We start from the raw sequence: 13195 nt of genomic DNA, 5'->3' as shown, positions 1-13195 counted from the left end.
CAAATTACAACTGGCATTGTTTCTCTCCCGCTGCACTTAAATTGATATTAGAATACAAATGTTGTTCAAGACTAAATAAGTTAAATAATTGTTGAAATAATATATTACTGTAATTTATATAATGTATTAATACATTTTACAACTGTTCATTATCTTGGAAATGCGGATAAAACAAAATAATTGTATTGCAATTGTATTGTAGAAATGTGTATTGTGTAATTACTTTATAGGCAACTTTCAATTTTCCGCGCATTTACCTACAATTGAGATTTTGGAGGAAAAACATTTTTGTGATGGTAGGGACTTAGTAACACAAATGCAAATGTAAATCAAAGTCTTTTTATTACAATTAACCTAATCACTTGCTGCATATCAGTTTACGACTTTTTAAGGAGAAATTACCAGTGAGATGAGAGTTAATAACAGTTTTCAGAGGTTGGCAACATATGGAGCGGCTAGTGAAGACGTGCTCTGGCCCTAAATATGAATATGAAGGGAAAACGTTTTTCATGCTCTACATCAGTGTTAAACTGTGTGCTTAAAAGCCTCACCTATGAACACACTGTATAAATGGAATGTTGCATGAGCTTGTTTCGGTGAGTAATATACTTTCTCATGCAATGCACGCATTTTAGTCTTAATTATTTCCCTCCTGTCAAATAAACGTAAGTATTTAAAAACAAAAAACATGAAGTTCAAGCCCTGTCAAACAATTAAGACAGATGTAAAACCGAAGCTGTGAATCCTGAAAACAGAAACAACTATTACTCAACTACTACTGAAATAGGAAAGTGAGGTTTTATGATGCAAACAAGGTCTGGGTGATTACTAATCATCTCAGGACACTTTGGATAAAAGTCCCTTTTAAGCAATTTAGAAAGAAATATAACCACAGTGCAGTAACCTCCTTTGCTAGGTAAACTATATTTTAATCGTCTAAACCTTGTATATATCAAAGAGAGAAAAAGATGGGTGTGGGATAACAGGTGTCAGTGACTATGTTGTCTTTAAGTTTGCACTGAATGCCAAGTATCTCCCTAAGGGTTGATGTGTTTCTCATGTTGTTTTTTGAGCTGCCTAACAATGATCAAAGGTTCTCCTAGCTTAGACAGTTATTAATCATCACACAATTCAAAGGTGATGTGGACTTGTGAGAGACAGTATGTCAGACTGTGAAGAACAGAGCACCCAGAGTCGAAGAAACTGGAGGAAACGCCGTTTGCATCACAGCACCTAGGAGAGGACCCAGACACCAGGGAAACAACAGAAGGAAAGCCCCAGGTTCGTCTCCCACCCACCCCACCATCTAAAAACTGGACTTGGAGACAAACAGGGTGTGGAGGTGGGGGGAGCATGAGGGACCACATTGTAAAGGACAGACAGATGATCTCCTACTGCACACGGTTTCATCCCTTCATTTGGTGTGACAGAAGGGGGCACACCAGGTCACTGACCAGAACTTGTTTCAGAGAATATTGCTTCTGGACATTTCCTTTGGGACATGTTTTTGTGGTAACTGGGGTCCATGGGGTTCTTATACTCTTCTGTAAGTTTCTAGTAGATAAATTGTGTTATTTAGTCTGTGTGTTGGGTGGGCAGTTACAGAGATCGTTGTGTTATGGGGATACTTTTTTTGTGATGGGTAGATAGATAAACTGTAATAAAATGGGATATTATGTAGAATAACTGTTTAGCCTGGTCATTGGGTGCACATGTGGTTCTGGGTTTATGAAAATAACCAGTTGCGATTCAAAATGGTCCTAACACCCTTATAATTACTAGGTGGTGTAGTTGCCTACAAAAGTAATTCTTCCTAGTTCTTACTTCTGCCTCTTTTCAAAATCATTGTATTTTGTGATGGCATCCATTCACTTGATTTATCCTTTAGATACAGAATAATAATAAATATTCATTAAAATAACTTGTCTTTATATGTCTCTACACATGCAAAGGAAAATGCCATTTGAATCTTAACGAAGTCAAACCAAGACACAGTGAACAACTTCTGTTTTTCTTTCAAATGTCATTTGAGAAATGATGCAGTGGCAAACAGTTAGCACCTTGGCACAGACATGGTATCAGTCGTGTTTGTTTCTCAGATGTGTCTTTTCCAAAATTCTAAATATTGTATTTTTTTAATTCACCTGTTTTGCAAGGTGAGTAAAGCGACTAGTTCAGCTTGTTGTTTTTTTATGGGTTTTTTTCTAATTCAATAAACTTCAGAATCCTCAACAGTACTTTCTTAGCTTTATCTGAGGTGCAATCTGCATCCTTGAACATGGGAAGATAAAGCACAAAGGAAAAGCTTTATGACCTAAACCAGGTGTGAGCACTTATTTCTCTTCTACTTATGCGGTACAAATGTCAACGACTTCATACCTAGTTTCACCTGACATTTTTGTGCCAATGTGCATTTCTGAGATTTGGCACTTTGTCAAATTCTACTTTACTTTTTGTTTCAGAATTATGCCAGATGCTGAGTGGTGTGATTGCATGCCTGGGAGTTTCCCAATTTACTTTTCCTCCCAGCCTGGAAGTGAAAGCTTCTTTGTGTTTGTGAAAAAAAAAAGCTGTGTATGAGACCAGTGCATTCTAATGATCAGGGATAGCTGCACATGCTCAACGGGATTTGTTTTCAACTTTTAACCAAGTCATGATAAAGTTTTGGTATGGGTGCCTTCGGGACCCCAGGATGGCCAAGATGTTAGCCAGATCTGTTAGGGTTTTTGAGAGGATGTTCTGTCTGTCACGGTAAACCATTTGTCCAAAGAGGGTGTTATTGTTACACAGGAGTCAGTCTCAGCTCATGATACATACAGTATGTATTGAAAGTCAGGCTAACCAAGCACCATACACAAACACCTTTCTGATCCGCATAGGAGCATCCCATTAATTCAATTTTCCCATGCTCCTTCCAACAGGTTCCTTACTCAGCTCTAGCTTTGTAATGCTCTGTAAGCAGTGTGGCATAAGACCAGGATCATTTTGATAAAAACTGTGTGTTGCTTAACAGCTTTCATCAATCGCATACCACATGTCCTGGAGACATGCCACCTCAAGCTCTTTTAGTGAATAAATTGTATGAGTGTGTGCCATGTTTACTCAGGACCTTGGAATGGCTTTGACATGGAACTTGAAACACGTGAGATAAAGAAAGGGAGACAGATGGTGCTAAATTAAATTGCATTCCATTCCATACTAACATCTGGCACTGTAGAGTCCCTAGAAAGCAGGTCTTATTAGAACCGAAGAATATGTTCTTCCCAGTCATTTGAAACACAAACTGTCGAAGAGTCTCTGGGCAGAATAAAATGAGGTACCTGTGTCATATAAACTCTATATGAAAAGATATAAGAAAATGCCCAGATATGTGTTGAACAGAAGGATGAATTGGGGAGTAAAGGCACGCCAACGTGTGTTTTAGAACTTGATCACTCAATCTGTAGGCACATCTGAAACACCAGCGCTTCCTCTGTCAGTCTGCCAGTCGTATCGCACCACAAATAGGTCCGTGTTACATGAACAAAACAGGTGTCCATTGTATTCTGCAAATTCTCTAAACTAGGTCTACAGGTAAGTGCGCTGCTTTGCTATTTTAGTTAATAAAAAACAGTTAATAAATAAGCAGTTGGAGTAAATTCCTGTTCCCTTTGTAACCCGTGGTTTAGTTCACAATGTGTACGTAGTGTAAAACTCCGGGATGTCGAGAGATTGAAGACGAGGCTGGAATACTTTCAGTTCTTAGCAGACCTGCCTTTAATAAGTGACCTCATCCTTCAGGGAAGTCCCCCGTGTGTGCCGTACTGTATATTAGTGTGCTGGCCTGTACTGCTGCCAGTACAGGCCAGCACAGAACTGTTTTGTGTTCATATAGAACAGGGTCCAACCAACATCCCTGGCGAGAAAAACTGATACAGGAATGACTGACGAAAGGACTCCTCTGATTACAAATGGCAACACAGTAATATACACCAGGTAAGATAAGAATAGTATCCAGAAGAGCAATTAATGCATGTGATTGAAATATATATATATATTGAGTCGAGTTTGTCTTTATATACATTTTGATACGCCTGCTCTGTACTACAGTTTATGATTTTTAATAAACGTTTAGGAACTTGAATTGTTACATTCACAACACGGTTGTTTAATTTGTTCTGTTTTAAGGAATGTACAGTACACACATCGAGGCGCAGGTATATGTTTTAACAAGGCATACTGTATAAGGTTTAACGTTACATTAGATTTTCTGGATCGAAACAATCCGGCGCTTCTGGAACAAAAATACGGGCACAATCCCCCAGAAAACATTAATGTTGCAGTGACATGAGAGAAAAAAATAGTTGCCCTCTCCAACTGTGCATATTACGCACCAGACTGTGAGTACGGAGAGTTCCGTACGTTTTTCGATTGGTATTAAGCCTATCCTACTCCTTTGGTATTAAAAACGGTTACCTTGTCGAGTTGAGACTGAAGAAAAATAAGAATGATCTGATATCGTAATTTATTGGAGACGCGGAGAACAGTAAAGTAATTTAATGATTGGCTTGTCGATGTTTTCTTTTCTAAGGCTTTTTGTAAAATATTTGGGCATTTTATACATAAAACAGTATGTAAGGACATTGTTAATTCGAATGAAGTTTCCTTTTTTATACTTTTGGGTAGAAAACCTGTTAAGGTTCCCTTTTCCACTGATGGAAGACTTGCAAAGTTACGAGATTTTGCAACCTTTCCAAGCAGTTGCAATCAGTTTCCCACATTTCATTTTGCAATCCATATTCTTCGATGGTGACATTTGACTTTTGTTTTGAGAGTGCATTTTGCATTTTATTAAACAAATATTTTATTGTTGAAAAAACTGAACTAATCACTGCAATCGTGAAATTTTCAAATAATATATATATTCAAATAATAAATCAGTTTTAATGACTCTTCACTTTTCTGCAATGTAATACAACCAAAATTCGAACATAGTGCCATAGGCGTGCAATTTTATTGTTCATGTGCCAGGTTTCATTTATGTGGCTTTGTCACGTAACATGCTACAGGTAATGCAACAGATAGAGGAAAAGAGTGTAGCTTCAGTTTTTGTTTCCAAAGCAACAAGAGACTGTTTCTCGCTGTTTTCGCGGCTGTTTTGGGGAACTTCAATTCTGGATTCTCCCTGGTTTACGCCTCTTCTGCTATTCCACAACTGACAACCATCGACAACCCCAACCTGAGAATGAACACTCTCATAGCCTCCTGGTTTGGGGTAAACATTTTTTATTATTAACCCAATACAGCAATCATTATAGAAGGCAACTAGCATATAAAACACCTTCATTAGCACGAAAGACAGCACAAACAAAGGTAACAGGACTAATTTATTGTGTTTTTAATGCCTTTCAGCATTTATTCTGAATCTTCATATGGAGGAGTCATAGTGTTACAAGTTTAATTAATGGATTATTGGCAATAAATGGCCTGCAAAAAAAAAACCTGGATAATGTTTTTAATTATTTAACAAAAGCCAAATAATTAGACCCTTTGGGCTCCTCTGTAAGACCCTGTGTTTCTGGTCCAACCGGACAATCGACATGTCCCACTGCTACAGGAGTATCTGTAGATAATAATAATTAATAATTGCTTACACTTATATAGCACTTTTCTGGACACTCCACTCAAAGGGCTTTTACAGGTAATGGGGACTCCCCTCCACCACCACCAATGTGCAGCATCCATCTGGATGATGTGACGGCAGCCATAGTGCACCAGAACGCTCACCATACATCAGCTATCAGTGGGGAGGAGAGCAGAGTAATGAAGCCAATTCATAGAGGGGGATTATTAGGAGGCCATGATTGATAAAGGCCAATGGGAAATGTTCCTGGGGTTAACACCCCTACTCTTTTCAAGAAAGACCCTGGGATTTGTAATGACCACAGAGAGTCAGGATCTCGGTTTTACATCTCATCCGAAGGACGGCACCTGTTTACAGTATAGTGTGCCCGTCACTATACTGGGGCATTAGGACTGCAGGGTGAGCGCCCCCCGCTGGCCCCACTAACACCTCTTCCAATAGCAACCTTAGTTTTTCCCAGGAGGTCTCCCATCCAGGTACTGACCAGGCTTACACCTGCTTAGCTTCAGTGGGTTGCCAGTTGTGAGTTGCAGGGTGCTATGGCAGGGGTTATAGACTCCTGTTCTTGTCATCAGAAGTGTGCATTGCTCATGTGGTTCTCCTTACTCTCTCTGCACAGTCTATGTTCACACTGGGAGCTGCGGCAGGGGGCATCAGTGCCATGGTGCTTAATGACAATATAGGGCGGAAGCTGAGCATCATGGTCTCGGCTGTCCCCTCCGCCGTGGGCTACCTCTTGATGGGCAGTGCCCAGGCTGTGTGGATGCTCCTCCTGGGTCGCTTCCTCACAGGATTTGCTGGAGGAATGACAGCAGCTTCCATACCAGTAAGTTACAGCCTGAAAAACATTCACCCTATTGCTCTTAGAGAGAGATCACCTTTCCTAGTGAAGTTTTTCATAAAGTTTACATAAACAAACCCTGTTTTTCATTTGCTGTCTTCAATTAATAACAGTGTTTGTCTGTGCAGCTTAGTTTACATGTAATTGACCGCAACCAGATTGCTGACAGTAGGTTTTCTTTTAAGAAATAAAAAATGCCAAGATGCCAGATTTTTAAAAATGAAATGTCTTTCAGGTGTACGTGTCTGAGATTTCTCACCCCAAAGTGCGCGGCACATTAGGATCTTGTCCCCAGATAACAGCTGTGTTTGGAGCCCTTGCCCTCTATGCTCTTGGTAAGAATGATCAGAAAAGTTTGGTCCTACTGCAACCTGTTCATTTGACTCTTATTTTACGTTAGGTGAAAAGGAAATCTAGCAAGAGGGATGAGAGCTCAAATTGTTGTAGTGACAAATCTTTATGCTGTGCAAAATCAAGCCACATGTTAATTTCTGCACAAGGCACAAGTACAGTACTCAGTTTAGGGCTATACAGAAAAAAAACACTGGTCCTTGTGACAGAGTGCTTGTTATTTTTTCTTTCTTTCTGAATGTGAAATACTCCAATACTTCCCCCTACCCTTCTGGTATGTTTGAGAGAGTGTATGTGATACGAATGAAGTGTGAATGATACTTACCCTTTTGTTGTTTCCCAAAAATCACTGCAGTGTTTTTTTTGGAGTATTGTTTTGTGTTGATCAAGATGGCCACCAGTCACCTTTCCTGTTTGTAGTATCACACAAATGATCTTAAAGGAAAAGGTTACTGGTGAGCCATCTATAAATAACCGATGTAAGGTTAGTTGTTTTGTTTAAGTGAATATATCACAGCTGCATGACTCTGTTAAAATTTCTAAGTTATTTTGGGATGGTTTAATACTTTATTTTGATCAATTTGCCCATCTTTGTTAACAAAAATGTGAGTGAGTCCCTTGAAGAGGATGGTCCTATAAAAGGGGCTATAAAAGGGACTGGGAGAGCTCAGTATGAAGGAGGGTGCCTTGGAGGAAAGGTGTGGAGAGTACTCCTGTGAGGGTTTTTTTTTTTGTTATCCCAATGTTTTGGCAATAAATCCAGTTTTGTTTGCGTTTGAAGACTGCTTGTGGGAGTTTCGTTTCTTTTGAGCCAAGCCTGGTCACTTGGCCGGTGACGGTCCTTTGATTTGCAATTAATATGTTGGCCTTCTGACATTCATGTCTTCCTAGCTGCCTTGTCAGTATGCTGTAGCTGGTTCATATGAGTGAGAGAAGAAAATCATCATGAAAGCATCTGTTTCCCTACAAAGCCGTTAACTTCACTGTGGCCCTCCTGTGTGTTCCATTGGCAGGGCTGGTGTTGCCCTGGCGCTGGCTGGCTGTTGCAGGGGAGGTGCCCACCCTGATCATGCTGATCCTCCTGTGCTTCATGCCCGACTCTCCTCGATATCTGATTGCTAAGGGCAGGGCGGACCAGGCTCTCAAGTCGCTGGAATGGCTGCGGGGCTCTGGGTCTGACTACATGACGGAATACTACCAGATCGAGGAAAGTGTCAGCATGCAGGTACTGAAAGATGCTGATTGTCCTGACAGGGAGCTGGTCCGTCAGTTCTGATAATTTCTGGTCAAATATAATACATGTTTATTGTGCATAACAGGTTAGGAGCATCTGGTACAGTTCAACAACCCTATTTCCCTACTCTCCTTTCTCTCAAACAAAATGTGACAAGCACATCACTTATAATGCCTTACAGATTTCCAGTAGAAAACAAGAGAACTGCAACAAGCATAGCTCGTTTTCAAGATACATTCTGTATGTGGTTTGGGATACAGACTGGATAGGCTAGGGAAAAGTATCGCATCACATTACATCATGACATGCATACAACAAAACTGTATTGTATCGTGGTTTGAAGATTATCACCCAGTCATTAGGTCACTAGTGTCCGGGTTTTGAAATTTGAACTTTCCTGCAGGCAAGAATCACCTGGGCAGAGCTGGGCACACCTTTCTACTACAAACCTATTCTGATCTCTGTGGTGATGAGGTTTCTACAGCAGATGACAGGCATCACTCCAATCCTGGTCTACCTAGAACCCATATTCAACATGAGCAAAGTCATTCTGGTGAGAGACTTGGAACAATGCATTCTCTACTGGAGACAGCAGCTGCAGTGGTGCCTAGAAAAAGTTACACTTAGAGAAATCCTGAAGACACAGTTTTTGAAATATTTGTCATTCTTCTGGTATCACAATATGCATTTTTCCATTTGCGTGAGGTTGTACATAGTTGTATATAACAGTTTCAAAAGTCCAACATAAAACATACTGGAATAAATCAGTGATGATAGAATACAATCACAGTTTACTTACAAAAATCAGTTTTCTCATTGTTTGGGAATTGTTTTGATTCAGACAGGTCTTTTATCTAGTTATGTAAGGGCTTTATAATAAAAATCGTCATACCTCTGAAGAGGGATAAATCCTACTGTTTTTTCCAGCCAGGGCAATATGATGCAACTATTGTGGGAGCTGTACGCTTGGTGTCAGTGCTGATTGCTGCTAGTCTGATGGACAAGGCAGGCCGGAGAATTCTGCTCTTTACATCAGGTAATGTGAGGCACTGCTGTCTATAGAGAATTCTCATTTCTCTTCCACTAACCACTTACCTCAAAGACCTCTACTCATCAAAGTGCATTGACTGTACTCAGTGAACATTTTTAAGTTTATTACACTAGAAATGTAAGCAAGTTTATGACCTTTTTAGGACATTTTGTATGTCTCCCTACCAATGTGTAAACCTCACCTAGATAATGAGACAGCAGCCAAAGTGCACCAGTACGCTCACCAGACATCAGCTCTCAGTGGGGAGGAGAACAGAGTGATGAAGTCAGTTCAGAGATGGGGATTATTTGGAGGCCATGATTGGTAAAGGCCAGGGGAAAATGTTCCTGGGGTTAACACCCCTACTCTTTTTGAGAAACATCCTGGAATTTTTAATGACTACAGAGAGTCAGGACCTCGGTTTTACTCTCAATCTGAAGGATCACTAAACTGGAGCATTAGGACCCACACAGACCGCAGGGTGAGCGCCCCCTACTGGTTCCCTTCCTCTTTCAGCAGCAAACTTAGGTGTGGAATCATACACTGTTAAACTTGTTTCTAATTTCAGAAGGTGTAAACCAATGAAAAAGAACAGTGAAAAGACAAAATAGAGTGCTGTAGAGAGATTTTTGTTAAGATGTTTGTTCATCAGGTTTAGGTTACAAGGCAAGACCAGATATAATATAACAACATTTCCCAAAAGATCACCTCAAACAGAGACACACTGGACCAATTAAAAAAACCCAACAAAATATAATAATTTAATAAAACATAGTAGTTCATAAAATCTATACAAATTTCCACAGAGTTCTGGGCAGTAGCCCCTCAGTCACCTATTCAAGGTGTTATCATTAATGAGAGAAGATGACTTAGGATCTTAATGTTGAGGTGAAATGTTTTTCTGTTTAATTGGAGGTTAAGAGACCCCAGTTTGGAAACACCTAACCTTTAACTACGTTACCCACAAGAAAGATACCCACATGCTTCATGGCCTATATGAAACAAAACCGCAAGTACATACAGTATGTGGAAAAGAGGAAGCACATTCAGGACTGAAGACACGAGGCATGTCTTAAACAAAGTGTTAGTGGGATCTGAAATAAACACATCCATGCTGTTCATGTTGTCACCTGGGTATCTTCGAGGAATGGCTGAGTAAGATTCCTGCTTCTGTTAGCTTCTAGCTATCAAATGAGAAAGATTGACCAAAAAGCCTTCTTTGTAATCTTTCTCATGCTAATATTCTCATCTTCTTGTCAATAGCTTTTGTATTTGTGATCTTCCCCCTCTTGTTCAGGATTCCTGATGTTCCTCTCCATGCTGGTCCTGTGCCTGTACACTCTATACACGTCCTGCCCAGCCCACAACGTTAACCTCACTGCCATCCCCTCTGGACTCATCGCTGCCCAAGAGCCCGGGAGTCCCCTCCAGATGGCCTCCCCCAATCTTGTCACTCTCATCCCACTCATCGGCACCATGGTCATCATATTCGGTAAAGCTTTTATTCATTAAAACAAACAATGACAATGATGATTAGAATTTGTTGATCATGCTGGTGGTATCATTTAGAAAATGGTGGGGCAAAGACTGATCCTAAATCCAATATTGATCATCTAACCATGCTTTTAAAATATTCAAATAATATATTGTAGAACAGTAAATTTGCAGGCCTTTGTCAGGCTTATTCCATTAATGTTGAGTGCAGCATCTCTGAGGCAAATATGCTACAGCCTTATCATCTGTGTCATTAAAGGCAAAGTCATCTTGCTTTAAAAAAGCCAACACCTACAGAGACCCAGATTCAGCAGATCTTGTAACCCCATTTTTTAAAGAATTGTATACTAGATGTCAGGATAAGTGTCTTCTTCCTGAAAACATGTTCTGCAGTGGCCGGTTTCAGTGTTAGCATTGTGTGGTTCAGCCTGAAGCATTTGGAAGGTGATTACCTGTTGATTTCCGATCCTCCAGGCTACGCCATGGGCTGGGGTCCCATTACATGGCTGCTGATGTCTGAAATCCTGCCACTGGGGGCTCGAGGGGTGGCATCTGGCCTGTGTGTGGGAGTCAGCTGGATCACGGCTTTTGTCCTGACACAGGTCTTCATGACAGTTGTGGTGAGTTTATCTGTCCCTTCTGTGCCAGGCAACTCTCATAAGTGATGTGATGAGCTTGAAGCTGAACTCTTCTGGTTTTAAGGCACATAAGATCGGATTAAGTAACATTTATTTATGGGCTTCTTGATGTAGAACCTTATGCAAATGTAATCTATGAAGGAGAGCTCTGCCTTCAACACATTAATGAGCATGCCAGGCTCTATGGTGTCTGCTTTGAGCACTAAAAAATAAAGGCGGTCATAATATAGTCCAATGCATTTTTGTTCTAAAGAGTCTTGTGTGCCAAAAGCATTCAAAATTAAAATAAGATAATTGTCTGTCATATATACTGTATTAGAATTTGCTTGTTGAATATTGTGCAGATCTGAGAAGGATTTAATAACAATAAAGGAATTACATGATCTACCTGTTTTTATGTTCTACAGGAAACCTACGGCCTGTTTGCTCCCTTTGCATTCTTCTGTGTGATATGTGTGATCAACCTTATTTTCACCGGAGCAGCTGTCCCTGAGACCAGAGGACGTTCCCTTGAAGAGATAGAGAACTATTTCCGGACTGGACGCACATTAAGCATCAACCGCAGATGATGCTAAGACTTTGGGACTTTCTGTGGCTTACTGCCAAAAATACAATTTGCTGCTCAGTAATGTAGGAGAAATCTCCTTTTGTGACCACTCAATGCAGGTGGAGCAACACCACAGTCTAAATCTGTACAGTGCCAATGAGGTTTTGTTGTTGCATCTCTCTATACCTCAAACATCGCAAAGATAAACTTTTAAGATGGCAATGCACTTTGTTTCAGGACTCTACGCACCAGATGGGAAACAGTTTGAAAAATGTCTTTTTTACAAAGAGATTTAATCAATGAATTTAATAAGTCATGCATAATTACAAATCACATGCTGTTGTGTCTTGCAAATTAGAAAACAAAAACAAGCCAGAGCAGTGTTTTATACAATATATATAGGGATTGGGAGATATATTTGGGCATCTGAAGATTGTAACATTACATGCAAGCTAGTCTTAAAACTTCCTAAAAATTACTGTAAATCCAGAGTGTAGTTCTGTGATAATGACAAATGTTCACCAGGAGCTGTAACTGTTACAATACAGTTCAGAGTTTTGGAAACAACAAGTACAAAGAGCATGGGGGCAGAAAAAATATTTTTGTCTTATTATTCTTAAATAAGAATCACAGGTGGCTACCACATTCACACTGCAGGTAACAAATGAGGACTGGTACAGTAGATAGGCTCTTACAACATGCCCACCTGTTCAACATCTGTTACAGGCTCCATGTGAGAAATAATGCGATTGAATAAGTCTATTGCCAAAAAAAACACATATAGGTATTTTTGTAAATACAATATATTTTACAATAGATGCCTGACAGATCACAAAAATTGTGTCTTGAGTTTCACCAGATGCACTGACAACCCTGGCTAATGGCATCCACCAGCTGAAGTGTACACTGCCACTTGAGATATCCCAGTAAGAGTTGGACAGTCACACCACTAGGGTCTTTGGAGCACCAATATTTTTCATTTTGTCACAGTAATCCCCTAATATATTTTTTATCTTTTAACAAGTTAAATAATATTACCCTTTCCTCCAATTTCCCTATACATGGAATGTCCAAAGTTTAAAACAGTGCTGTACACTGTATCTTAATAATTACAATATTTCCACTTGGTCATATGTAGATTACACTATTATACATGTATATGATATACTGTATACTATATTGAGCAATAGGTGTGTAGGTTTCAAGGTGTCATTTATACTAAAAAAGAATGAGATCTATATATAAAAAGGGATGGTATAACCTTTTAAGTCTATAAAGTCTGGTATATTTTCAATTATATAATAATGTCTTGATGATGACCTTTCCATTAATGTTATTCAAATTAAAATAATAGTTTCCTTCACCGCCTGAAATAATTCCTAGTCAGTATGTATTTTAATCAACAAGTAATTTACTATTATATCAAATTTCCGAGGA

General features: G+C 39.6%; 1 protein-coding gene across 1 annotated transcript; it reads left to right on the top strand.

Moving 5' to 3' along the window:
* Positions 1-3774: 3774 nt before the first annotated feature.
* On the top strand, positions 3775-13134 carry slc2a6 (solute carrier family 2 member 6). Its single transcript, XM_088614575.1, has 10 exons — positions 3775-3975; positions 5101-5254; positions 6243-6449; positions 6700-6799; positions 7829-8040; positions 8453-8602; positions 8977-9085; positions 10377-10571; positions 11048-11193; positions 11619-13134. The coding sequence occupies exons 1-10, from the start codon at positions 3920-3922 to the stop codon at positions 11778-11780; spliced, it is 1491 nt and encodes a 496-aa protein (XP_088470701.1). The 5' UTR covers positions 3775-3919; the 3' UTR covers positions 11781-13134.
* Positions 13135-13195: the final 61 nt, after the last annotated feature.

This window comes from Lepisosteus platostomus, chromosome 21 (genome assembly GCF_059453375.1).
Source record: "Lepisosteus platostomus isolate fLepPlt1 chromosome 21, fLepPlt1.hap1, whole genome shotgun sequence".
In the NCBI taxonomy this organism is placed as follows: Eukaryota; Metazoa; Chordata; class Actinopteri; order Semionotiformes; family Lepisosteidae; genus Lepisosteus; species Lepisosteus platostomus.
This window is presented reverse-complemented; position numbering and strand designations above follow the sequence as displayed.